Raw genomic sequence first — 27,935 nt, forward strand, 5'->3', positions numbered from 1 at the left:
ATCAACCATTTTCACCTAATTGTAAATCTAACTTTAACTAAACCTTAAATAGCTGAAATCGACTTTTTGCATACCGATTCTCCTTATTTAACCGCCTATGTTTAACGATGGTCTACGTGACCTACTTTCAGTGAAGTAGTCACTCTCTAAATATATTACTACAAATAAAGAAAAAGGTAAGATATAACCTTCCACTCAACATCTTTTAACTTCACACTTTTTGTCTTCTAAGTCTGTGTATAGAGTTAAAAGTAAAAATAAATAACCAAAGTAAAATAAGAAACAGGATATAATTTGGCACTCTTAAGGCTAACTTTATATTTTTCGACGCGAGCTTTCGCAAGCATAAGCTTGCTTCTTCAGGTGTATTGTACTGTGATTTCACAGGTACAGGTCAGATAATGTTTATTTTCAGCATAGGAACGTCACGTATGACGATGCATGAACTGCTAAAGCAATCTTATTTTTACCACAATTACTGGTACCGAACTAGGTTAGGGCCAACAGCCAAGACTGCACGTTAGCATCTACATTAATCACTATAAATACACCAACGATAAGCTAGTGTGAGCTAAAATGTACTTCCTGTTATACATTTAACTACGCATTAATTATAATTATGAGTATTTTTTGTCGACCACATGAAACATTCTATCCATACTTGATCTAAATACCCGAGTCATCCCTATTTTTCCACTTATTGTGAAGTACAGTAGTAAGAACCGCTATCTACATCGTAATTTAGCGATGAACTTCGCGCTTTTCACCACTTCTGTATGGCAAAAACTGCTTAACCATTACATAATATCGCAAGTCTTTTCTCCAGTGTAGTTACTGACAACTACTCTTTGATTTAAGGCCAACTTGTTTTTGAACTTGCCCCTCACTTCAAATCTGACTACCATCACGAATGACTACCATCGTGACTACCATCACAAGTGCTGACTACGGTCGCCTTGCCTTCACGCCCAAGGGCTTCGCTTTCTACTCAGCTATGATGCCGTTAAAGTAGATCAAACTAATTTTCTCACAGACAATGTATACTTTCTTTTCCATAAGTTAGATTGAAGATGCAGGCGTTGTCCTTATTAGTTGACAGCAGTCCAGAAGCTTATAAAAAAATTTAAAACACACTGATCTATTAGTATGAATATCTTGAAAATAAAGGAAATGCTTTATTGTGCATAGGCAAAACCTCGACTTTGATCACGTGCAAGTACATAAATTTAATTCTTTGCGCTGCTAAGTGGATTAATCTTGGCTGAAAGTCGGCACTGAACAATGAAGATTAACTATACACAAATCGCACTGTAGGCCTACCATCAATAAACCCATCTGAATGAAGCGTCAAGTTCTGCGAGTTTAAGTAAGACCAGTTTTACCGGTCTTTGGCGTATAATACATCATCACGGTTTTTCGCACACTGCATTTCAGTAAATAAAATCACACAAGTCTGACTTTAGCCCTATATACCGGTGCATAATTAACGTTTGTTGGTGAAGCTAACAAATACAATCAAGTCATAATTTACTCCTAAATTTTAAACTATATTATCGAGATTTATCTTCGCTGTTTTGTATTTGTTCACACCGTGATGAATGATAATGGTTTTACAAAATTACGGATTCCCTTTGTCGTTTATATGGGGCACTGCCGCTTCAAATGAAACACTAAAACTAATCCTACTTGCTGCAGATTAAGTTGCCTAACCTGCCCTGCAATAAATTGTATAAAATAAGAATTGTATTGAATGTTTTTATGATAAATTAGTATCCTTCCAACATTCAAAAAATGCAAGTAAAACATAAGTAAAAACCTTAACAAAAACCTCGTGAAACAAAGCATATTAATCGATAAAATGGATTTGTGCTAATATATGTTTAAAAACTGCAACTGTGTCCTTTACAAATCAAAACAGCTTTTCGCTGTTGACTGTTACGAAAATCTGATCTCGCAAGTCTGTATATACTTACTTCTAATGACAAAGTAGTTTGAACGATTGAACCCGGATAGCGCATTTCAGTGTCAATAGACTTTCCTGCCTTCAACAAATTTTACACCGCGTCTACAAAACGTGTATCACCATTGGAAGTTTTCTTTTTTCGCGTCAACTGAGTTACGTAAAAACTGTCCCGCCTTCTTCTCAAATATAGACATACATTAGTCACACGCTCACGGTAAATCCTGCTTTTAGGGGCAATTAGATGGCTTGAGTAAATTTGAACACAAATAAATCTATGTTCCCATGTGTTGGTGAACAAATTAGATTGTATGAAAAATAGGTGGCTACTTTATTATTTTCTAAAACGTATCCACTGCGATATATATACTTTTACTTGACGTTATAACCAGAATAAGCACATTCACTTTCAGTCACGTTTTCTAATTGTAGATACAGGCATTTTTCACCAGAAAATCTGAATCGTAGCCTTTTGTACATGATCTTATGTAAGGCAGACGCCCATGTAATTTCCGAGTCTGAGTAAAAAACTTTAAGGCATTTCATATAAGCTATTTCTTCTAACAACAAAGAATAAAAGTCACAAATACTGGGATAAGACCCATAGTATATTGAGAGAACTTGTCCTTTTGACGGAATTATACTGGCCATGTCGTTTGTACATTGGTGTAGTAGGATATTATTGATAAGTTCCGGTAACAATCCTTATTTAGTAAACTTTGCAGCTAAATGGTCTAAAAATTACAGTAAATAAAGTCTCTCTATTTTCGCAGCAATCACACAGACTCTCTTTTGGTTTTCTTAAAACCATAATAAAAAGACATCCGTGTCAACAGTAATGGCGATATGAAATGTGTGACTGCATTCCAACGGTTTGAGAACAAAATGATTTTGATTCTTGTCATTAGTCTAAAATCGTCCCACAAAGAGCCAATAAAGACCATAGGTTATGATTTTATTTATACGATTTCAAAAAATTAGCCAAGCTGTACTAATCTAAAAACGTTTTAGCTGTTAATATAGCACCATATTTCCCGTCAATCATACACAAGTCTTGTTACAAAAGGAACAGGACTGAGCAGAACGCTGTGTTTAGCACATAACCTATAAGATTGAAAATTGGATGCTGTCAGATTTTTATCTATACCCATTGCTTAACCAATTTGTTGAAATCTCAACCATCTGCTTTTCTTGTGCGCAATTTCCCAGTTAGTTATAGCCTGTATAGAACTTGTCAAGCAACCGTGTTTTATAACTCTATATCGCTGTGAACTATGAACAGAGGCATAGGCATAGGTCAACATCAAATTTTACCGAAAAGCTAAACATTAAGTAAAATTTTTGTATAAAACTGTTTTGCAGCGTTTTATTAAATCATTTCTCTACAAAACTAAGTTTGAGGAGCACAGTTCTCAACTTCTTCATCATAGACATGCTTCCATCACTCACAACATGCTGAGTTTTATAGCGTATAAGCCCCTTTCACTTTGCCACGTTTTCCCGTTTATTAATTGTTCTTAAGCATTTTGTACTGTGTTATAACGGTTAGAACACATTTCATAAAATGAATAAAAACAAACGACAAAAACAGAACAAACAAACGGATACAAATCGTTGTCCTTCGCACATACAGTATACACATTGCAAGAAGTGAAGTTGTGTGAGAAACGCCGAATAGGAAGTAAGCACAGAATGCCAAAACGTGTGCGAGTAGCCTACAAATAAAGCATGGCGCAAATTCAAAATAGTATGGAATGACAGTCTTTATCCTTCAACTGAGTAAAGTCTTCGCAGGACTTAAACCCCTAGCGTTTATGCAAGTTTCGATTGTCACATATTTATTTTCTTTGGTGGCATTGCACTCATGGCATTGCGCCCAACGTAATTGCACACACACGAAATTGCATCCACAGAGGATTGCACCAACAGCAAATTGTATCCACACGAAATCAGTGGCGTACCTATGTATAGAGTTTTCAGTGCCGAGTACAAAGGCAATGTTTGCTCCAACACTTGTTAAGATGAATAACAAAAACAAACGCGGAAGGATTTTGCTCAATTCCCACGTTTTACCTCCACGTACAAAATTTGAGAAGCGCAAATTTGGTTTTTATGCCTCAAAAAATGCTTTAAATGAAATGCATTCTAATATTTATACGTACAATAGCAATAGGCCTGATAGTTGGCATTTATGGTGTACAATTTTGTAACGCCCTACAAAACGATTTTGTAACACCCTATATAATAAATTTGATGTTGTGTAACTCACTTATTGGAACTATGATGTAAAAAATACCAATGATCCTCAAAACTGTTTTTGTGAAGAGACATGGTTCAATAAAGCCCCCTTAATATATTAATGCGAGCAGCATTACGCACTTGAACGGTCTTATACTGACGGTTCTATTAAAAAAATTCTGCCCTATTTTGGCCTCCCATATTGCTGAGTACAGATGTCCTCGTATGTTATACGTTGATAAAAAAAAACTTTGCTTTATTTGCTTGAAAGTTATATTTACTTTATCATCATAATTAGTGAAAGTAAACACAAAACGTGAGATGTATAGAATCAGTATAGAGAATGGCATATTTTGTCAGGTCCTACTGAGCTACTGTACGATTAAATATGTATTGTTTGGTGGTCGACCAACTCAACCCGGGTCAACTTGACCTCGGTAAACTAAACCGCGCTAATGCAAACTTGCGACACAAGAATGCAATTGTTTTTGAAAATTCCCCGGAGTAAACATCTTTTTAATTGCTAAAAAGAACTTAAGCGGCAGAACGAGCGCACTCTTACAAGGGAGATCAAAATCACGATTGACGCTTTTTTTCTTCACTGACAAGCGGCAGCGTGAGTGAACTTATTTTTAAAAGGTTGCCCAGCACTGAGTTTAATTTGAGTTGTAAAGTTTTTCGGCAGTGCTTTTTCTTTTCATATTCTTAGTTTTCTATGTTGTTTTATTGCGCCGTATACGCACAAATTGGATATATAGTTAATCGAAATCTGATAGTGATGATGCTGTACTAAACATATGATATGATGTGGTTTTATCACAATAATTGATTAACCAAAATCAGAGCTTCTCAACTGGCTGGCCACGAAATCTGCCAAAATGTTTCAGTAGGCCTACCATAATAATGAAATCCGTGAAGTGAGCCATTGTGATTACCCTGATGTTATTGCAAACGCAATTTAGAAATAGGTTTTTAATTCTACTGTATTCTGTGACCGAAATACATTATCAGTTCAATGAAACTTTATCAGATATACTAATGAATTTAAGAAAATGTCAGTAGAAATAACTGCGAGTTAAAAGTTGAGTAGCAATGATTTAGACAATTTAGTGTTACCGATTACGTTGTAAATATCTGCGTTTTTTTTTCTTTGCCACAAAACAAGTCATATTTCTGCTTCAATTGATACTACATTCAAGTGAAATGACGTTTCCCGATTAAATCCACTGCGTTTGACGTGTTTATTTAATTAAGAGAAATTTTTTATTGATCCGTTGTTATCTAATGTGTACAGACCGTAGCTGAGATAAATAACGCCAGAAGCGTGTTTGTAATATGGCTAATAACTTTTTTACATTTTCTTGATTGCTCCGTAATGCATGTAGCCTATTTACCCTCGAGGCCTTGTTACCTTTGTCCATTGAATTTGTGGAAATTATTGTCATGAACTGCTGATATGTTCGCGACTAGCTGCGTGAGGACAATTTCTGCGTCCCTCACAGTAAAGACGAAAAATAAAATAAATGAAGCACTAGTGATTTGGTCCGGTTGGATTATGAACTCACTGATGGAAATTGTCCAAAAACGAACCAACTTATTTCAAACGTATATGATGGCGTGGGACGCGGTAAGTTGCACCTATTTGCTAACGTGTTCTTAAGGGAACTATTTCAGTCATACTAGCAAGAACGGTGGCAAGTTAAATAAATATCCGAGTTAGGCGAAGACGACTTAACCGGACTTAATACTACAAAAAACAATAGGCTTTCCGCGCGAACGACTGCCATTTAGACAAGTTTAATTGTAGTAACATTGCCCTCGAATGATTTCAAGCAATGAAGTATCTTATCGCGCTTGGATGTGTGTTCTCAAATTAAAATGTATCGAAGTTGAATTTTAACTATAGATCACTCACTGGTATGTGGAAAAATCTACCCAGACAATTCTAAACAGCATGATTTGTACAGTGACTGCATATCGCATTTTGTTTGCCGAGTGCAAACATTTAACATTAAATCTTCACAGAACGAAAATCCAATAACTTTCCAGCAGTTTGTTTTGTCCGAAATGCCCCTTAATAAAGCTTAATTTTACAAATACTAAACACACCGTACAAGTTTTTTCAAGAGGTTTATTGTTGTGGTGGGATCGAAAAGCAACGAAGGCCATTTTAGAACTGAATCATTTGTCCCTGCAAACAATAAGAACATGGTAGTTAAATAAACGCATAAATGTATTAGCCAAAGTAAAGTTACTATTTTTGTACACCCAACTAAAACAGCAAAAAATGTTTTTGTCATTATTTTGTTGCAGTTACTGACAATCATACACAATAGAGTTATTCTACAAATGTCCCAGCTTGCTTATCCTGCATTACGTCATAACTTAGTAGTGTAGGGTAACATAATAATTCAACCAACAAAATAAGTTTATCATGAAAGAAAGCAATAATTACTGGAAAAATATTATAACATAAGATAAGGTGAGGAGAGATGATTTGGCTTGACCCCAATCGTACTTTCACTTTGTGATTATTTCTTTAGTTTTAAAGATTGCACATTGAAACTTTCTGACTTTGTGCGCATACCCCGGTGGTATAACCAACACAAACCACAGTTAATCAAATCATTTTTTACTACGTCTGCAAAAAAAGCAGCATCATGAACCAATGGGGTCAAATTGACCCCAACGGAATCACAATCGGAAAACTGAGGTTGCAAGACGATTTTCGTATATAAATCACCATAATTATTAATTGTTATATATTATACATAACATAATTGTTGGTTTATTCTAATGCTTATGCATCTTTTGTTGGAATGTGTGATTGTACTATTAGCAAGAGTACTTCAAAATGATTTTAGTTTAGAAGTAAACCAAAATTTCATAAGGATTTTAACTGATCAAGCACGTAACGTATATGTGAAAGCTTATGCCAAAACTAATAAAAATGACAGTTTGAAGTACTATTTTGCTATCCTGCATGAAATGCAAGCATATAGGTCGTAGAACTACAGCAAAATTAAAACAATGCAGCATGGGGTCAAATTGACCCCATTGGTTCACAACGTTAGTTTTTTTCGTGGTAGACTGAGGGAGTAATAACACGGAGTAGAAATGGCTACAGCAAATGCAGTTAAATACCTATTTTATTTACATAACGCTGACTATTTTCAAATTAAAATCAAATCACCCTTCTTTACAACTTAGGTCAAATCGAATGAAATCAAGAAATTTAGCATAAAAAGCCGCTCAGTTGGTGAGCTATAGTTTAAAACGATCATTACCAGACTATAGCAAATAGTCAGCGTTATGCAAATAATGAAGTATTTAACGGCAATCGTTGTGGCTATTGCTACTCCATAGTATTTGAAAACCATAACTGAAAAGAATAAGATCAAAAGTATATTGATTAATTAACAATAGATAAACAGTATATAAAAGGTTTGGGAAAATAATTTTTTTGACATTAAGTTTTTCTGGAAATTCTTGAAACGGGAACATTTTGTTTCAAAACTATACAATGAGTAAAGTTTATCATAGGGAGTTAAATGTTTTGGTGCAAACGTTTTAACTGTTCCAATTAACCAAACCAAATAAGCATTACAGCAAAACCCACAAAAAAAATCAAGCGATAAATTAAGTTGTCATGACTTGTTTATTTTCCCATTGCCTCCAGGATAAAAGAATCAAGCCTAGCAAGGTCCCAAGCAATTATCATTCTACCATTCGATTAATTCCTCTAACACGCCACAGATGACATTTCCTTTTTAACTTTCTGTGTCACCTTTATTGGGGAGCACAACTTTTGATATATATTTAGTTTTATGTTTATAATAAAATAAAGGTTTATACGTGTCGTATTTAAAATTAGCACAATAATGAACTGAAGGAGCATGTGGAAAAACAGAAGATTTTTTTAACTTCAATTAACTTGGATCGATATTGGAGTTCCTTAGCCCTTTGATATAAGGTATCCAAATTTTCTTATGAAAATTAGTGTATTCAGTGGTTATTCAGTGAGGCTTATGTCTTTTTGTGTAGCTTATATTCAAGGCAATTCATTATCCCATAAATTTCTTTAACAAACCATTAGACATTCTTAAATAAGGGTAATTAAGTTAAACAATACGTGCAGTAACAAACACGCAGTCACAAAGTCAGCAGCCGTAAACAAGGTAAGTTTCTTACATTATAATAAAGCAATAGCCAACGAGGCCTGCAATATGCAGATGTTAGGCAGGCTCAATAAACGGAAAAAAAGTTGAACCAAAGCAAACTCCAATGAACGTAGCAAAAGCAATGCTGGTTGGAATAATACTGTTTTTCTACCAGAACATTGTAGAAGTAAACTTTTTCTCGTGTCAGATTTGGTTCGAAATAACTTTATAGACCAGAAGTCGGGAACCTTATTGGCTAAGGGAGCCATGAAAGCTACATATTTTTAATTGTATTTCCGTGAGAGCCATATAATATTTTTCAACACTTAATGCAACTAACGTGTGAATTTTTAAGAAAAACCAACAATTTTAGAAACGGTAAATGTCTGAATTTAATCTTTAATAACATGCTTCTTACTGTTAATGCGACTTACAATTACAGAAAAAGTTTTATTCCAAACAATTGTGTTAAGAAATGCTAGCTTAGATTTATCTGCGAGCCAGATGCCGTCATCAAAAGAGCCACATCTGGTTCGCGAGCCATAGATTCCCGGCCTCTGTTATAGACCATACTTGGCCTCCAGGAGTAAATTACCAACTTCTATTTCTGAGCTATGGGCAAGATCAGGGTGTCTCTAACCAGGGGCCACGAGCAGATGTCTCACTAGTGAGCTATAGTGTACTGTAGTAGAAGACAAGGAAAAGCGGACACAAGTTTATCCCGTTTTTGTGCTTGCTATGCAAAATTAGCGGCGTGAAGGCTACTGCTCACACAGTTGTGAAGTAAAAAGTGTTTTACAATCGATGAACAGGTGGCCACGAACCATGAAAGGTTGAAAACCACAGGTAAGATAGTCAAGCAAATTTTCAATTTTCTACAGAGTATCAACAAGCCCATGTCAAGATGTTATATGGTAGGATACTGGTGAACGTACCTTTCTCTTGCGATCACCACCCAGTTCAAAGTGCTTGCACCTTTTAATAGGAAGCTGTTTACGACATTTGCATACGGTGCATTCCATCCTTAGCACAATCTTCTTGGTGGTTTTAGCCTAAATTACAAATGTTATCATTCGTAACTTAGTTAACAGACACATACACAAATTAATCTTTGTTAAGAAAAGTTATAATTTATGCCCTGTCCTTTTTAGACAAAATCATAGTAATGCATCCCAAGTTCTAACCTGTGAGTTTTATCAATAAATTCCAAAGCAATACAAAATCAATGTATTAAAAAACATGTTTTTGAACTGTGCAGCTATTAAAATTTAATTTTTGAAATAAATTTTTTATTTTAAGTACACAATTAAAATATAGAGATGTTACCTTTTTATGAAAAACAGGCTTGGTCTGTCCACCGTAACCAGATTGTTTTCTATCATAACGGCGTTTTCCTTGAGCAAAAAGTGAAGCTTTGCCAGTTTTGTACTGTGTAACTTTATGCAAGGTATGCCTCTTGCAACATTTCTTTTTGCAATAAGTTTTCCGTGTTTTGGGAATATTAACCTAAATGAATAATAATTGATGTTACTGTTAAATTTGAATGGAGTATCTTTTTCAGAGAAAATAACTAAACACTAATGCAGTAGTGGGCAAACTGCGGCTTGTCGGCATGTTTTTTGTGGCTCTTCTAGTCGAATCGTAAATTTCCAAAAAAATTGTGAAGACTACCAAGAACATGAACGTATGAAGTTTATGAACGTTTCTCTCTTTTTCTTTTATTTAGGCCAGCATTTCGTTTATGACGTAACAATAGACATAGAATCCGAAGAGTTAGTTAACAGCAAGTCAACGCAATTTATTGCTAAGACAGTAAGCTTTAGCTCAGTTTAGTCTACTTAAATACACTGCAAAACGAAAACGATGACATCTAATGCTAGCAAGTATAGTCTTTAACAAAGATGGGCAAACTGTGGCTCGCCGACATGTTTTTAGTGGCTGCTCTAGCTGAATAGTAATATCCAATATTGTTCATTATCGATGCATCGTTTACTGTATTTGTATTGACACAACTGATTTTGCTTACTTAATTTACACTGAATGCATTTTCTTTAGTATTACAATTATGATGTATACAGGAAGCCAGATGTTTTTGCTATTAACCTGTAAATATCCGATCAGTTTACGACGTATGAGCAACTAAAAGCTAAGCATCGACGCTTTGAGACCAAGTCGTTTGCAGCGTCATTTTCATGAATATAATGACAAAACCAAGGAACAAACTTGACTGTGAAGCCGACCTAAGATGTGCATTATCTCGAAATAAACGTTCTCAAAAACAACTGCATCCTTCACATTAATGAAAGTTAGTTGAAAATGAATTGTTGTTTTGTTTAAAGCTTTTTTATTTTGAAATGGGGTGAGGCGCGGATTTTTTAGGTACCGTCAAGGGGGGCGTGTGCCAAAAAGTTTAAGAACCCCTGATCTAGTCTTTTTTGTTGCATTTGCATCGGGCCAACTAGCATAATACTGACGTTGCGTCATATATGAGTGTTCGTAACAGATTATTTTCTTACCCGTTGGCTGCTACTTATTAGCTAGCTTGGAGTTAAAAATACATGAACAACCATGTCCTGGTCGGTGTGTCAAGTGAATGATTACTCTGGCCACGCATGAGAAGCGAAAGGCTTTTGTACCACAAGAATGTTGTTGTTGCGCTCACTGGGATGATTAACCTTTAATTGTTTTGACTCACGCAAATATCTATACACTTCCACATACAAAAATCGAAGCTAATTGAAGTCTTGGACTCTGAGATTCTTATGTCAAGGTTTCGTCGATTATCGCAATAAAAAAGTTAAGTTATGAAGCCAATTGTAAAGCAACCAACCAACCACGTAGTAGGAAATCTTTATTTACTTATTAATTATTGTATTGCTTGCATTGGACATATTACATTAGTTTATTTCACAATGCAACAACATGCGTGACACGTCGAAGGCGAGTATTTCATCACAAGAATAAAGGTGTAACCGATAGGCCAAGAAGGAGCTTTGTCTGCAAGTGGGCCTGCTCCTAGAAGTAGCTCATTTTTAACGTTTCTCCCTGACGTCACTAAAATCCAGGACATGTCCGGGAAAAATGTTTGGCAACCCTAATTCAGTACGTGACAATATCGGTACATTCATATTATTAATGTAAACGTAAAATGTTAACACGGCTCTTTTACAGTCAACTCAGACCAGGTCACTTGTTATAAACTGTAATTCCATTCCCTTATCTCTTACTGTCGTTTTCGCTTTAATTATAAATTTCCATCAGTCCAACTGGAAAATATGGCTGTTTTCAACAAGAAATGGTGCAGGCAAAGACACAGTTTGGTTTGATGGTTTGTACTATAAACTCTTATTTCTTAGCTCATTTACCATAAATTGACTCTTTGAGTAACTAACTTTGCCTGCTTTTTTTTTATCATAAATCAGCATAATTGTGTAAAGGTTCGGCATACATATTGATGAGTCTTGTGCGTGCACCCTACTTTCCATTATGGTCTGTCTATCTGCCCAACACTAATTAAGTGCATAATTTTGGTCATCAATGCACCCCAAGTGCGCTACTTAATCTAATAGTACAGCTTTCGAGTGTGCTTTGGACTGACTCTGCAGACCTGGCCAGTGTGCATTATGTTCGATGGGTATGCCAAAGGTCAGTTTCAGCAATCTTTACTAAAAAGGAAACACCGTGCTTTGTTTCGTCTGAACAAAAACAGAAGTGTAACATGAATTTGCAGTTGCCATGGTTTCATACGGTTGCACCATGACATGATTTGCCATGTACCTTTCTACTAGCCTGCTTTATTCTTCATTTTCTACTCAAAAAGGGCTGCACCTTGTCGAGCAAAAACATGAGAGGTGCTTGGACCACAAATTGCAACGCACACCAGAAATTTTGTTTCGACACCCGTAAGTTCTCAGCGCAAACTGCCATGCTTTACAGTCTGGCCTGTTATCACACCAAATTTGCATCTTTGCACACATAATTCCTCATCAAGAACTGCGAACGATCCAGTCGGGTGAGTGGCTTCACTATTAATAGAATAAAAATGTCAACTGCAAACCTGGAAGAAACCAATATGGGCTTGATTCTGTTCAACACAAACCACAATCAAGATTTAAGTTTGAGAACAATCTGTCAGCAAGTTAGACCTACGTAAATCTCATTTGTCTGTATGTTTAAAAGAAACATTTATGCCAAATAAAGATAGTAGCAAAAAGGGTTTTATTTTATATTTACTCCAGGCAAGAGTTTCGTAAAAACTTACACCCTACAGTATAACTTAGTTAGAAACAGTCTTTCCAAACAACAACAGCCAAGCCAATAAAACTAAAATACACTAGAGAAATGTGAATTATAACATTGCTAATATAATTAGTACAGGATTTGTTTACCGATTTTAATGAAATTTGTTTTATAAACCTACGAAGGTTACCAGTAAATTAGCCTAATCCTTAACACAATTTAATAAAATGTTTGTAATCAGAAAAAAATCACTCTATTCCTTATATACACGAATACTGCAATGGACGCATTTACCAACTTTACTCTTTCAATTAAAATAACCCCGTTTCAAGATGTAATAAGATAAAAAATTGCCTTTACACCTACCATTTTGCCGTTGTTCTTCAAGAGGAAAAGAAAACCAAAACTAACTTGCCCAAGACTTACACTAACCACAAGGTGGCAGTGGTGTGTACAATTTATCTATAGATATCTTATACATACCAACATATAAGTTGTTGCAATTGCAACTTAATAGACATCTTATAAGCATTGGTATTACTATGTTGTTGCTCAAGCATATTCCCACAACTCGTTCAACAAACAGAACAGAAATAAAGAAGATCATCATAGCCAGCATCAAACTCTTTGAGAACTTGCTTGAATATGCGGTTTTTTAGATCTCTTTTTTTTAATAAATGTAATGCAGTCTGTGATCACCGATACCACATGATCAAACTTCACAGATTTTGCACAAAAGCTTTGCTGGTGAATACTGCAATGACAGAAAAGAAATCTATCAAAAACTTTAGAAGAAAGATTATATTTAGAAGATAGTGTTATAAGTTGATTATAGTTATTTGGTATTATAAATTTCAATTAGATAAAATCTATGTTTTAACTTTCAAGGAACGGATTAGAGTAAAACAGAAATAGCATACATACATATTCCTTTATTCCTTGGTCAAGTTGTGTTATTGTCCGGTTTATATCGTGCTAATCGGGATCTTCTGTTATTATTGTTGCAGGATTTAGTGTATTAAGGTCGAGGTAACAAAACAGCGAGGGCGTTTTTCTCCCATTTTAGGCAGCATGCTCTTTTACATTTTATAATTAAAATTATTAATGGCGATACGAGAGGGATAATAGCATGACATTTAAAACAGGTCATTCTCTGAGGCTGAGAGGTGTTTTGCAACAGCTGAACCCTCTAGATCCGCCACCGGTTTAGTTTAGTTTTAATATAAACGTCTTCTAGGTTTGGTGGCCATGTTAATCTTCCGTTGTTGTGGCACTGCAGTACAGTAATTTACACATTGTATTTTTTAAATCCTCAGGGCTTTGTTGAATGTTAATGGCTGTACTTCTTGACTGACCATTCTACAACGAGTTTAGCACCATACTTTTTGCTCACCACAGTCAATGGTGAAAAATAAACAATAAAATACAAAATGGTACATATGCTGCAAACTTTTTTATACCTCTTGTTTTCTCTAGGGCTATAAGGAATCTGCCATAATTATAATGATTATTAGTAGTATGTTTGGTAGAATTTGCAACATTAGATGCCTATGTGGAAAAAGTTTCAGTACTTCTACATTTGATCACCTGTCATGTGTTTCACGGTTTGAGAAATACAACAGCCGAAGTATCAACTCAAATAACAAGTACCTAAGTTATTTTTGCTTTTCAGTACCTTGATAACATTTATTGGTAATGATGTAGTGTAATGATTTCACAAATATCATAAGATCTATACATATATAAGCCATTTGAACTCATTTCTTTCAGTATGGAACTAGTGATTGGGTTATGTAATGATAGAGCTTAATGTATGGTTTTTGGTTATGAAACATCATAGTTTTTTACCTTAAGTACATTGCATCGCCTTCTTCCTGAAACATTTGTTAAAATATGTTTATTACAACAAAGTATAACCCAGCTGTTTCAAACTCTCTAGAATTACATTCAGCAAAAATTATCTTGGATGCCCTTTAAGAAAGCAACACTTTGATGCAACTGAAGCAGATTATTTGAATGTACCTTCTGCATACGACCGATATGTTTTTCCAGAACCTCCAGAACTTATCTCTGAAGAAGAACATAACAGTTAGTATTTTTTACTTTTTGGCACTGGTTGCAGAGTTTGCTTGGAAATTGTCCATAATTCAATTAGTCTTGTTCAAAAATTTCTCATTTATAAATCATACAAAGCTAAATGCAAGCTTTTGTAGTCATATAACCAGATGCCTTGAGCTCATATATTGGCTTATGATCGATTAATTAAGACCAGAATTAACATTCCTTTTGGGAGTAATAAATAGCTCGAAATATTTTTCAAGAGAATTTGAGGTTATTGTTGCCCTTAAATACGTTTAAAATTATGTAAACGTTGGTACAATCATTAAACTTTCAAGATACTTAGACATGTATGTAATTTTTAAAGCATTTTACAAAAATATTAGGCAATAGGAATTGCTGCAGGTATATATACTCTTTTTCTTTGTTTAAATTGGCTTACATCTTTTTTCTTGCAACTAGTATAAATATATAAATCATCAGATTGTGTTCATTATTATTTAGCAAATGTTCTATTGCATTTGATTGTCGAGAGAGTGTTTTAATTTTTACGACTATTTCTTATCACAGCTTGTTGGTCCTGTAGACGACATTTGTAAAAAAGACGTGAAAACCATTTTCCTAAAGGTTGAAAGAAACTGGTCTAGCTTATGCTGTATGACAACCAGCAGGGCAATATGTTTGTTTAAAACAAATTGCAATTAGAAATACCAATTGTGGCTGTGTGTTATTTCTGTTGCAAACATCGACAGCCCATTTTCTCAGTTCCTATATTTTAAAATTTATCATAAGTTGCTAATCATCTGTTAGTTTTGACTATAACGCTTTAAAAATTTTTTAGCTAGGTGTTACTGCTAAAAACACACCTCATTCCAAGGTTATGTCCTACAGTGAGGGAGTGTATAATTTATTGTTTTGCAGTTATTGCTGAAACGGTTGCTGATTGCATCACAAATGTTAGCCGAGGCCGACTTTTCGCTGTTGTCTATGTGGCAGGGAAACAATACAAAGTTACGGACTACGACCTCATTCGCACGGATGGCTTTATGTCTGCCAATGTTGGTGACAAAATCAGACTAGAGAAGGTGCATGCTCTAAATTTGGTTAAAAGCTAAGTACAAATTTGGTTAAAAGCTAAGTACAAATTCGCTTTGTGTTGATGTTGGCTATTAAAATAAAAGTGTGAATAGTTTACACCATTATTATGGATCCAATTATTATTGGTTTTGTATATTTAATAAAGACATGTTCCAACATATTTCTTTTTTGGTTATTTTTTTCTGTCATTTAATAAAACCGTGTTGGGATGACTACAAGTGCTTACCTAACTTATAAATAACGCATACAGATTGTTGTCATCACAAGTGCTTTGTTTTTACAAGGTCCTTTTGGTGGGAGGAGAGGATTTTACATTGGTTGGCCGTCCCCTACTTAAACGCAGTTTGGTTAAAATTGAAGCAACAGTAATTGAAAAGACACCTGGTGTGGATAAAGTTATTCAATACTTTCGAAGAAAAAAAAGTTTTGAAAAGAAGTATAGTAAGTGACAGTTTATGTTGGCGCAATAATTTTTAATTTGATTCGCATACTTACACAACAAACTTGTTAATTTTAATATATTTTTTGTTACTTTTACTAATTCTACGTAACTGTATATAATTATATATACTGGGACAGAGCTACAACAATTAACATCTTTGCTATATACTAAATGGAAGTGGAAACTTTGATGTTTTTCTTTTATAGTTTACACACCCTCACACACCGTGCTTCGTATAAATTGTGTTGAAGTATACTCGAATTTATAGCATCAAATCATCTAAAACAGTCACTACAAAAATAATGGGATCTTACTCCAAGTTTCAAAAGAAGTATCCCATCATTGAAGACCAAGTTTGCAAGTACTTCCCTGAAAAATCAGAAAATGGACCCTAGCCGCTGCATTGGAACAGTCTTTTTGAAATTGATATGCGTTTCCTTTTGTTTTTACCGAATTCCCTTCACTTCGTCCCAGAATTAGTTAACGTAATTAATTGATGGTTGATAAAAGTAGCTCACAGCTGATTACTATTCATAGCCATTGTTCAATGCATGCACATTTGTACATGTTCAATTTAAACCATGGTTACAATTATGGCCACACACTTCTATAGATCGTTTTTTAAACTTTTTGAGTATTTAATTTTACACTGTACCACCATTACAAAATTAAAATTAAAACTGTACTTATACCAACCACCTTCATTGAATGTGGCTTTTTTTCAGCTTTTAAGTTTTATAAGTTATGGCTATATTACTCTGACCACCACATGGCAAATTTTGTGAGCAAACTAATTTCATCATTTTTGGTAATTTTGTATGTGCTTATCATTGCAACATCTGTGGTACCGTACACCATTATATTATGGAGGTATGTAATTTTAAGTTTCCTAATGATTCAAAAGAACTTTTGTTTTTTAGTGGTTGTTCTAAATCAATGCAGTTTAATCCCATTGAGTGCACTATATCATGAAGTTGTTGTTGTGAAGTCATGCCCGGTCTAACCTGCTTTGTTTTTATTGGTAGCTGGATAGTTGTATCGGCATTTTTACCTATCACATGGTTCCACAAGGTTGAAGATAGATTATGGGGCTGGTACCAAAGAATGATAGTTTTCTTCTTTGAACACTGCACTGGTAAGCAAAAAGCATTTTTGGTTAAAATGCAACAAATTAGTACAGTAGAATTCAGTTAACACATCCATCTCGGGACAAGCCAATTTTGGATGTAATAAGCAGTGATTGTAATTACTGTTTTTTTCTTTAACCTGCACTTAAACCGGAGGTCGGGAACCTATGGCTCGCGAACCAGATATGGCTCTTTTGATGACGGCATCTGGCTCGCAGATAAATCTAAGCTGGCATTTCTTAGCACAATTGTTACGAATAAAACTTTTCTGTTATTTGTAGTTTTGTAATTTCTGTACCATGCAGCACCAGAAATCGCATTAACAGTAATTAGCATGTTATTAAAGAGTAAATTCAGACATTTACCGTTGTCTAAAATAGTTGGTTTTGCTTAAAAATGCACACGTTAGTTGCATTAAGTGTTGAAAAATATTATATGGCTCTAACGGAAATAAAAATTAACAATATGTTGCTTTCATGGCTCCTTCGCCAAAAAGGTTCCCGACCCCTGACCTAAACTAACCCCCGGAGGTGAAAATGCAATCAATATATTGTTTGTAAATAACACAGGAAAATCTTCACAACGAGTTTTTTTAGGTGGAAATGTCTTCCTAAGAGGGTCATCGCTCATATTTTTGTTTTATGAGGTTTTCGTTATAATAAGCCATTATTTGTGCAGTAATAAACCCGTTATGTTTGATTCTCGGGTTCTATTCTAAGGGTGTTTGCATGATCGAGGCACTTAATCGATAGCCCTGCAGTCTTGTCACCTCCAGCTGTTATACTCAAAGAGCCCTATTGGATAGGGTAGCCGATAAGCCCAGAAGAGGATGAAATGTCCCGGGCAAGCATGCATTCTCAAATCAACCGCCCACCTTTGGGACAAACAGTCGCCATCATCGTTAATGTGCCATTGTAAATCTATATGCTTGCTACAATTGTTTGTGTTTGCTGCTAAACCCCTTATCAGCCAATGGCTCGAAAATCCAATAAAAATAATAATGAACCCTTTGAAGAATAGTTTTCCTGCATTATGGATTGAAATTGGATGTACTTAGCCAGCGGTTTGCAAACTTTTTTGAGCATTACCCAAATCTGAGTTTGGTAACATCCTGCGACCCAAGCCTCAAACAGCGTATTTTAACATACAAATGAATAATGATTTTATGGATGATTTTAGGCAGTACAGACAAGGAGTGATAGTGTGGTCAACTTTCTATAAAACAAGGTATTTTATTACAAACAATCATTTGCATCGTCTTGCCACAACCAATACTTTGGAAATCACGGTACTACACGGTAGCTGGATGTATTAACAGTTTTTTTTTATAATGGGGAATGAGAAAGACAATTTTGTCCCAAGCAATTTGGATGTAATAGGCTGTTGGATGTATTAACCGAATTCTACTGCATTACTATTGGTAATGCTATGGCAATCATCGAAGACTGTCATTTCATATATCTAAATGTTTTTGCATTAACCAATGCTGACATGTATGGAATATATACTTTCTAGTTGTTTGTTACCATTGTTCAAATAACGATATTTGTTGAGAAGTAATTTCCTCTATTGCAGGCGTTGAGGTTTTTATTAAGGGAAACATTCCACAGACTGTAGAAAATGCTCTGGTCATAAGTAATCACCAAAGCTTGTTGGATTGGATTGTTGCAGACTTTATTGCCTTGAGGTTAAAAAAGATATACCAAGTGATATAAACATTTCATAATGTATCAAAGTATGTGCAGGCTCCATAATACATATTTTGTACGTACCGCTTTTCACGTTTAGTGACATTTTGCTTTTTAACGCATAAGAAAAATAAACCGTTACTGACGTAAAGCGTCGAACAGGGTCAAGCGTTACATGATAAATGTGGAAATAACTAAACTTGTGGTTAAAAACAAATTTTACAAAATAATATAAATGTTTCAGTTATTTTGAAAATAATTCTCTAGCCACAACATACTTCTTTATTTTCACAGCAAGTTAACGTTTGGCTTAATAAGGGAGTCAAGCTTTGTTTAGTGAAAACGCTGTCAGCACAATCCTAGAAAATGATTAGGCCAAATTACAATCTGCAGTTCCATAACTTACTGTTTATTTTCAGACAAGGAATGGTCGGTAATATGAGGTATGTTTTCAAAAACAGTCTAAAGTATTACCCACTGTATGGCTTTGGATTTGGAATACATGGTGGTGTTTTCGTGAGACGTGATGGGCAGTATAATGACAGAAATATGTCTGAGATACTCCAGAAATTGATTAAAAGGTGATTACAAAATATCTATTTGTAAAATTTAAAGCACTTTATTTTCTTTTTATATTAAAAAACATTTACTTGTGCAGCTACTACAGCATTTATTCTACGCTCTTTCTTGCAGAAATGCTTCCCTTTATTTCCTGGTGTATCCAGAAGGCACCCGGTTTAATTCAAAGAGAAAAGATATTTTGGAAAAGAGCCAATCATTCGCCATCAAAAGTGGTTTAACACCATTGACTCAGGTTTATTGTTCGCATTATTAATATATTTTCAACTTTAACGTTTGTAAATATCTCCCATTTCTTTGCTTCACTTTGTTGAAGGTGTAAACATATGAATGTTACCACGTAACTGTTTTAAATGGTGGAAAAAGTGTAACTTTATATTTTGTGTTTTTATTTGGAACAATGTAGATTTTGCCTCAAACAAACTTAAATCTATAGAGATTTTTGGTAATGGTATTGTCTATGCAGAAAGTATGCATAAAGCGACACTTTTAGTCTTAGTTGCACATTTTTGGCAGGTTTTAACTCCAAGAGTGAAAGCATTTGATTCGGCCCTCAATTCACTTAATACGTACATTCATGCTATTTATGATATCACAGTCATTTATGATACATCTGGCAAAGGTGACTACAAAATGTAATGCATTGGTGGTGCAGCCTTTGGTCTATTTTGTTGAATAACTACAAAGTTGGTTAAGATGAAAGATTTAGTTTTGTCTGTTTTTGTCTAATTTCAACCTAGCTTATTTTTATCGCTTATATTAACATGTTTAAGTTACTGTATTTTTCTGTAGATATGAGACCACAACCTCCTTCAGCTTTGCAGTTTTTAGCAGGTCAATGTAAACGTGTTTACATACATTTTGAAAGAATACCAGTTGATGATGCTCTGCATAAAATAAATACTATCAAAGAAACTGATCGTGCTACCGCATCTATGAAGTGGCTTCATGGGCGATTTGAAATCAAAGAGAATATATTACGAGATTTCTATAATCTGGGTACATTTGTTACAATATAATTTTACGTTTTTTCAATAAATTTTTATAGTGTTGAAATTGTCTATCAGATGCTATACTAACATAATTTTCATAGATGAAGTGAGCAATGGCGCAACTGATGGTAACAATAGTGCAAACAGAAACAAACAACAGCGCCATAAACTAGGGAAAAGAAGCAAATTGCCGTTGTCATATACATTTCCTGCTGCAGCTGCTTTTGTCCTTGTAAATGCCTTTAGTTTGTATTTTCTTTTAGGAAGATGGATGTATTTATTTACATGCACAATAGGGATGTTTTTTTGTGTATTGTACGCTCATTTCTTTTTTAAATAAGTGTTCTGAATTATATAACATTTTAATATTAAGAAAATTGCCAAGTTACATGGATAATATGTTCAAGAGATTATATAAAAGAGATTCACTTTGCCACTATACGTGGAGATATGGTAGTTCAATGTTGTATACACATTACGCAGTTCTTTTTGCAGTACTTTTGTTTTTGTTGTGTAGATTTCAGTAATAAATAAGTGTGTTGTATTTCGTATTCTTAAAAGTGTTTATTGTCACTGATACTTATTTGCATGGTTATTTTTGCAAAATAATGTGGCCAAGGAATTAATGTGTTCTCGTACAGTGCAATAGCCAATTGATTTATTATACAGCCAAAAATATCTGTTTTTCATTTCCTAAAAATACCAATGTGCAGTTGCATTTTTTCATTCATATTTAATGCATCTTAATGGACTGGGATTGTAATGTGGTAATATTTGTTTCACTCAATCGTTCAGAACTGTACTTTTTTGATTAAATTATAAAGCAAGCCCTTTGTTGTCAAAAATCAAGGTTGCCATGGAAATTTCGTGCATTGACCTTTAGATTTCACAAGTAGTTCAACATTTAATCATTTATACATTTGCAGATAAATGCTGAAATCTATTGTCTACGCTCTTGTGATATTAAATAGATTTTCTTTTTTTGTTAGATGTTATTTACCTGTGATTGTGTATAATTGTTTTTATTAAAAAAGATCTGATCTGATAGTAGGATGCTTGGCGTTTTGTTGTACTATCAATTTTTTTGACGAAGTATTATTAATGGTATCATCAATACACAAACTTTAACAGTAAATTGATTTTGTTAACTGTGATCATCTCAAACCATTATAATTGTAGTATTTTGTGTTTTCCTTAGCTAATTATATGAAGTAAACACCATATAAAATGTAGCTGTGTTACTGTTTGTACTATACTGTGCACCCTTTTTCGGTTTATATGCACTTACTACAGCAGGTTAATAATACACATCATTCCTTAGAGTACACTATAAAACCTAGCGCTCATAGTATTTGTAAAACAAGTTTTTTTTGTAATATAACGAATATGGTATATTATGAAGTATACCAAGGGTTTTAGAGCAGCTATGTTCAATCAAAATGTTGATATTATTTAAATAAAAAGTTATTCAAAAACCTTCATACAAATTTTGATGGAATTTAAAGAATAAGTTTATACAAATTTTGATTACTTTAAAGAAAACTTGCACAACATTTTGGTTAGTTGATGTTAGACATAAATGATTTTAGGCGAATGAAATTTGGAGATAAGGCTGGAGTGGATAGTACAGTATAGCAATGTATGTATAGCAGTCTGCAAGTTTGAGGCTAAAATTATGAAATGTATAAAAAAGTAAGGATGTATAGGCACATAGAATGCAATACAACTATACTAAAATCACTACCGAATATAATTGCCAGACAGATATGTGTATTTGCAAAAGCAAGGATACGACTTGTGCACGTTTGAATAAACATGCCTGGCTATTATTATGCTTAGTATTTGGTTATGTTTTTCTAAAAAATTGGCTGGGTATGTTTAAAAAAGAAAAACCTGTAGTCCATTACATAAAAGCTAAGGCAATAAATACTGAGGCTGCGCTAAAGCTAAAACTTTTCCATGCCTTTTCTCTGGGCCCATTTCTACAACAGAAAAAAGTGTTTGTATACAGGTAGGAACAGTATAAAAATTGTGCCGTATGTAACTACTGAAGTAAGGTTTGGTCATTGATACCGTTAAACTATTCTTAACATTTCTTTTTTCTCAAATCAACTTTCTAAAATAACAACTAAAGAAAAAATAAATTAATTTCCTATTTACCAAGTTGCTACAGTGGAAGGCACACTACTTCACCATTTACTTGTACTACACAGATCGTTACCAAATGCAGTATGGTCACGAGCTGATATGACGTACGTGCACAGTACACACTTCCTGAAGGCTACTTTAGATCATTTATAGACAGGCTGACTACAAAACAATCGATCTTCACTTAAATGCCAGCTCATTCGATGTGTTTCTTGTGACCAATTATATCAAAACAACCGCTTGTTTTCTGCTTTCTTTTCATCCCTTATCAATCATAATCATATTTTCAACACAGTACAAAAAAATTGGTAAAAATAGCAATGTGAGAAGCTTTATTGCAGACAACCAGCGGTATGTATCTTATTCCCGATTGAGAACAACTTGATTTAGGCGATTGATCCAACCGGTGCATCCTCAATATTTATTGATAAAACTTGTACAGACATTGCCTCAACTCTCTGACATACAAAATACAGAAAACTTCTCCACAAAATATTGAGATATTCAACACAATTTCAGTGCTGAAGTACACATTACTCCTTTACATTTGTCCAGGTTAAGAATACTTGGAGACAAAGCACTAAAATCTATTGCTTTGTTGCTCAGTTATTAATATGAAATGATGAATATTGAGCAAATGAAGCACACTGTTAGCCAATTGGTATGTTATCAGTCTGAATCAGATCCATTGCTGGAGCCACTTCCATAACCCCCCAATAAACCCAAACCGCCACTGGTATTTGATTTGAGATCTAAAACTATGGTATTGGGATTTATAGCTGGTTCAGTTGTGCTTCCCTCTGAACTCTCATCTTTGCAATTTGGGGGATTGCTTCCTGTTTCTCCAACTTCTTTTTCAGGTTTTGATTCTAAATTTAAAGTATGGTTTGTTTTCTTGCGCACTATTCCAAGCAAAGCGGCAGTTTTCTTTCTCTCATCCTTTCTAGCAATCTTCGGGGCACTTGTTGATGGTTTGTTTTCCTGTAAAGTATAAACATAACGTTTATATTTTGAAAAGTTTGACATTATTTCAGGAGAAAGCAGAGAAAAATTAGTCAAAAATGCATTATGTATTACGTACATCTACCAATAAATCGGAAGCCGGTCTCTTAGTTGAAACATTTGCAGCTGTACTTGTAGTAGGGCCTTCATCATCACTGTCATCTTGCAATCTTCTTATCATTTGGTTGTTAAAAATTTTTCTAAACCCAGAAAATTAGGTATTGGACAGCTCAGAAAAAACAGCATGTATTTTCATTAAGTTATCCGAAGTAGTTGTCATAAAACTCGGATTGAAATCAAACATGAAAACATGCTTTAAGTTTTTACCTGATTTCTTCATTCTCTTCTTCCTTTTCTCTTGCAACTCTTTCTTCTTCTGTTTCCTGGCGATTTCGCAACATTCCATCATAGTCTATTCCTGCGTGTCGTTGATTTAGCTCACGGAGTTCTTCTAAGCTTTCCATCATCTCCATTTCACGCTTAGAGTCCCTTGTTCTAATTTCCAACATCTAAGACATCGCAATGGTTATAAAGGTTGGATATGTTTCAAAACTGTGCTTTGAAAACAAATACAAACAAATACATTTCTATGCGAACCTTCATGGGATTTGCTTCATCAGCCTCTCGCTTTGCTTGCAATCTTTTCTCCTCTTGATCAATAAGTTTTTCAGCTTCAAAGTTCCTCGTGGCCCCATGTTCCATTGAGTAGTCCATATTTTCAGGATCAGTCTTAACAAAGTTTTACACATAAATGAATAATAACAATGAATAATAAATGAATTGAACCCTGGCACCATATACTTACAGTATTTACTTACCTTGAAAGTAATTTCTGCGACACATTTTGTGCATTTAATGTAAAATCTATAAATCCGTAATCCTAAAAAATTTTCATCCTGGACTGTTTCCATTCTTGCATTAAATTTAGTCCCCTTGTATATATAGTTTCCACAGGTTTTGCACCTGAATAATATTGCACATAAAATAATAGCTATTAATTTGGCACAAAGATTATAGCCTAATGTTAGTAGACTAGTAAACGCTTCTCTTTAAAATACTGTATTGCAAATTAAACTTTATACAGATATATGTGCATTTTTATGATAGCATAAAAGAATTTGAGAAGAAGTAATACAAAGAATGCTAAATTTGTTTATTTTATTAAATACATGTTAATCTTAAAGACATGCATAATGCAAATGATTTAATGCAGTGGTTCCCAAACTTTGTAAGTTTCCAGCACAGTAATTTTGATTAAAAATAATTTAATCAATGGGGAATGCAACTTTTGTCACCTTCGAATATTGTTTAATTTACTAGGTCTGGCTCTTATTTTTATGAGGTTGCTCTTCTTACAAAATTTGGAGCTCACGATGTTCTTGGGACCACCAGTCAGTGCAACAGTGAGCTGCATCATATCCTTAGGGAACCTCTGTTTAATGAATTTTGTTTTATATTTTAAAAGGCAAACCTCATATTAAATGGGGCCATCACTCTGATCACGTATTGTCTGTCTTTTGCCCTCTTAAGCTTCGGAATCTTTGATGGATCATAATCTGGAGGATAGTATTTCTATATAAAACAACAATATATCTTATATCAGAATACATATATATACTTTAAAACTGATAATTTTGCTGGCAAATTAATTGTTGAAGAAAGGCAATTTGGTAAGGAGAAACGTAAAGCTGGGCACAACTGCAGGAGCGATGTCGAGAGTGATGCTCTTTTCAAATTAGGAGCAAATCCATGAGTGCATTCTTTTTTAAAGATTATCTGGTCATCATCCTTTTTTTGCTCAAACAACTAGTTGTCATCATAGTGTCATAATTTGCTTCATGTTGCCGTTATTTTTATAACTTAATAGATGGGCCTATATGCTTTGAAAGTGAAGAATATAGAATTATATTAAACAACAACGCCTACAGTTATGAAGGTTTTAAAAACTTTACTCGTCTATTAAACATTTGTGGCAGATATGACAAAAACAAAACTCTTCAATATCAGATTCCAAAAAATTCCCCAATATTTACAACAAATTTTAATAAGCATTTATTAAGCTAGTACAATTAGACATACGTTTTACAATGCAATCAAAGAAGGCGAAATTGTTTTTGAAAATATGTTAATATGAGTAAAAATATTTTTAATTGCTAAAAAGAGTGGAAGCGTGAACAGCTAAATGAGCTCTTTTTGTAGAAAAGAATGGAAGCACTCGTAAACGATTGTCTTTTTTTTATCGGTGAATGAGAGAGTGTGAGCAATGCTCTTTTTAAAAGAGCGGTTGCTCAGCTCTGGGAGAAAGACAAGCATATCTGGAACGGTGCAATTTCTTAATATCAGTGGGATTAAGGTATGAGTTAGTTCTGAACCAATATGGAAAATTCTGCACATATATATGACTCGGTAAGGTGCATACCAAATTTTATCAAGAACACAAAACTTTGAAATTAAACAATCAAGGCAAGTTTGCTTGCTTCAACGTCAGCTTAAAATAAATTAAGATTTGAGTAAAACAGTATCATAGCTTAAAACAGTCTTCAGCACAAAATATTTGCGATCAAGCAGTAAAGTAATATACTGTGGCACATAACGTGAACAGAAAATTTATTAACTGAAAGTTCTGACGCCTCAAAAAGGCGTTGTTCTTCCCAGGAAGCACTCAAAATCAGAATGGCAAAAAAATTCTATTTCAAATGTGGGTTGTAAGCTGAACTTAAATAAATATAAAAAGCATCTTCATCCTCACTTCAGCACGTGCTAATCGAAGCATACTTCAAAAGGTCACCAGGATAAACAAAAACGTAAAATGTTCCAAAAAGTTAATAAAATTCTTTTATGTAAATTCAGGATAGGCTACTTAGTGTGGCCTTGACCGCCGCAATACTTAACCCAAACTGGAAAGTAAGGCTATTTTAAAAGAAAAACCATGCATGCAAAGACTCAAATTTTGGAATAATGGCATGCAATAAAGCTTGAATTCTTTGTTTAAGTTTTTTTTTTGTTTACTGGTATCAGACTATTTGTGGGAAGGACAAAATTCATCGGGTCTAGTATGCAAGTGCACAACCAAATAACGTGACAATTTCGGTAGCTGGGGTCTAGAATACAAAGGCATCTTATGATTGTGCACTTGTATACTAGACCCGATGAATCTCGTGCACGCAGGTGTCACATTTTCCACTATTGCTTACGATCGAGATTATGTAGGCTTAAGTCTATTCTGAGAAAAAGTCTTACTATATCATATCAAGATGGTAAGCCTTGGCAGTTGACAATTCATCAACTACTGTTACTTTTCGATGCGTACCCTACATAGTTACAAAAATTACTTGCTTGTTTTAAGCCCTTGGGCTTTGCCACTTTTTTCTGCTCGTTAAATGTTTGTGAGCATGTGGTTTTATTGTGCTATAACTACAACGGTTAGCATCGTAACTTTCGCTCCGCACAGTTAATCGCGAAAAATAAACATTACAATACTGTCAAAACTAAGCCTACTTCTTACACAAGAGCAAATGACATAAAGATAGATTAGAAACATGATGTTATGCTTTCATACTCACGTTTAATACTTTTCTTTCGGACATGATAGAATAAAATGTTGGTCCTGATTTTCTAGTACCTTCAAGATAATTCTATTCGGCCAAATATACTTCACACAAAAAAATAACACCATATATCTCCTGAAGGGGACAGTCCCATTGACAAAATCGTTTCTGGAAAAGCATAGATATTGTATAAAAGTGTTTCTATAATATCTATGCGGAAAAGTCATTGCTAGGTATATTTTATTCCCATATGCTATGAGTCTGTGCTAGACATTGGCAAAGGTGAAGGAAAATTTTGGAGGTTAAATTTCCTTTCTTTCTTCGGCACTTAACGTGTAAAAAAAATTAAAAATATCATCATAGCTACAGATGAAAGCAGGTATATTATGTGACTTATGACCTAGCAGAACTCTCCCTATGAAATTATTTGCACACGCCATATAACGCCTACAATGTAAATTTTCACTTGTTTCACCGGCATCAGCTTTGTTCAATAATGTGTTAAAAATATGGCAAATACTATATATATTGATTTACAGTCGAATGTTGCTAACCAAAGAATAAAAATGAAGAAAAACAAAAGCATCTGCCATGGTAATTTTGAGATTTTTTTTTGCATTGAAGGGAAACATTGCAGAACCTAGCGGGCTATCTGA

At 34.2% G+C, this 27,935-nt stretch overlaps 4 protein-coding genes across 4 annotated transcripts; 2 read left to right on the top strand and 2 right to left on the bottom strand.

The window, feature by feature from the left end:
• Positions 1–6,311: 6,311 nt before the first annotated feature.
• Positions 6,312–13,084, bottom strand: LOC143451273 (uncharacterized). Its single transcript, XM_076951716.1, has 4 exons — positions 12,964–13,084; positions 9,685–9,864; positions 9,294–9,410; positions 6,312–6,389 (listed from the first exon to the last, which is right to left on the bottom strand). The coding sequence occupies exons 1-4, from the start codon at positions 12,964–12,966 to the stop codon at positions 6,369–6,371; spliced, it is 321 nt and encodes a 106-aa protein (XP_076807831.1). The 5' UTR covers positions 12,967–13,084; the 3' UTR covers positions 6,312–6,368.
• A 993-nt stretch (positions 13,085–14,077) lies between these two features.
• LOC143448356 (large ribosomal subunit protein bL21m-like) lies at positions 14,078–16,920 on the top strand. The gene is made up of 5 exons (XM_076948061.1): positions 14,078–14,243; positions 14,537–14,685; positions 15,577–15,740; positions 16,038–16,194; positions 16,402–16,920. Exons 1-5 carry the CDS (start codon positions 14,101–14,103, stop codon positions 16,461–16,463), a joined length of 675 nt encoding a protein of 224 aa, XP_076804176.1. The 5' UTR covers positions 14,078–14,100; the 3' UTR covers positions 16,464–16,920.
• Positions 16,921–16,928: 8 nt separating this feature from the next.
• LOC143448338 (1-acyl-sn-glycerol-3-phosphate acyltransferase epsilon-like) lies at positions 16,929–21,813 on the top strand. The gene is made up of 8 exons (XM_076948037.1): positions 16,929–17,065; positions 17,221–17,330; positions 18,898–19,009; positions 19,430–19,591; positions 19,704–19,824; positions 20,106–20,211; positions 20,382–20,588; positions 20,683–21,813. The coding sequence occupies exons 1-8, from the start codon at positions 16,965–16,967 to the stop codon at positions 20,919–20,921; spliced, it is 1,158 nt and encodes a 385-aa protein (XP_076804152.1). The 5' UTR covers positions 16,929–16,964; the 3' UTR covers positions 20,922–21,813.
• A 948-nt stretch (positions 21,814–22,761) lies between these two features.
• LOC143448347 (splicing factor YJU2-like) lies at positions 22,762–27,438 on the bottom strand. The gene is made up of 7 exons (XM_076948049.1): positions 27,295–27,438; positions 25,203–25,303; positions 24,550–24,694; positions 24,329–24,460; positions 24,059–24,240; positions 23,811–23,931; positions 22,762–23,710 (listed from the first exon to the last, which is right to left on the bottom strand). Exons 1-7 carry the CDS (start codon positions 27,316–27,318, stop codon positions 23,399–23,401), a joined length of 1,017 nt encoding a protein of 338 aa, XP_076804164.1. The 5' UTR covers positions 27,319–27,438; the 3' UTR covers positions 22,762–23,398.
• Positions 27,439–27,935: the final 497 nt, after the last annotated feature.

Source organism: Clavelina lepadiformis, chromosome 1 (assembly GCF_947623445.1).
Source record: "Clavelina lepadiformis chromosome 1, kaClaLepa1.1, whole genome shotgun sequence".
NCBI lineage: Eukaryota > Metazoa > Chordata > Ascidiacea > Aplousobranchia > Clavelinidae > Clavelina > Clavelina lepadiformis.

Excerpts from the sequence above, each read along its gene's own strand:
- LOC143448347 (XM_076948049.1), bottom strand. The coding sequence starts at position 27,318 with ATGTCCGAAAGAAAAGTATTAAAC. Across the intron at positions 24,695-25,202 it reads ATGGCCCCATTTAATATGAG|GTGCAAAACCTGTGGAAACT; the intron begins GTTTGCCTTTTA and ends AATATTATTCAG. Across the intron at positions 24,461-24,549 it reads TCGCAGAAATTACTTTCAAG|ACTGATCCTGAAAATATGGA; the intron begins GTAAGTAAATAC and ends AACTTTGTTAAG.
- LOC143448338 (XM_076948037.1), top strand. The coding sequence starts at position 16,965 with ATGGCAAATTTTGTGAGCAAACTAATTTCATCATTTTTGGTAATTTTG. Across the intron at positions 17,331-18,897 it reads CTTCTTTGAACACTGCACTG|GCGTTGAGGTTTTTATTAAG; the intron begins GTAAGCAAAAAG and ends CCTCTATTGCAG. Across the intron at positions 20,589-20,682 it reads ACGAGATTTCTATAATCTGG|ATGAAGTGAGCAATGGCGCA; the intron begins GTACATTTGTTA and ends TAATTTTCATAG.
- LOC143451273 (XM_076951716.1), bottom strand. Across the intron at positions 9,411-9,684 it reads AGCCTGTTTTTCATAAAAAG|GCTAAAACCACCAAGAAGAT; the intron begins GTAACATCTCTA and ends TTTGTAATTTAG. Across the intron at positions 6,390-9,293 it reads GTGGTGATCGCAAGAGAAAG|GGACAAATGATTCAGTTCTA; the intron begins GTACGTTCACCA and ends TATTGTTTGCAG.
- LOC143448356 (XM_076948061.1), top strand. The coding sequence starts at position 14,101 with ATGATTATTAGTAGTATGTTTGGTAGAATTTGCAACATTAGATGCCTA. Across the intron at positions 14,244-14,536 it reads AGTATCAACTCAAATAACAA|AATTACATTCAGCAAAAATT; the intron begins GTACCTAAGTTA and ends CAAACTCTCTAG. Across the intron at positions 14,686-15,576 it reads CTCTGAAGAAGAACATAACA|TTATTGCTGAAACGGTTGCT; the intron begins GTTAGTATTTTT and ends ATTGTTTTGCAG.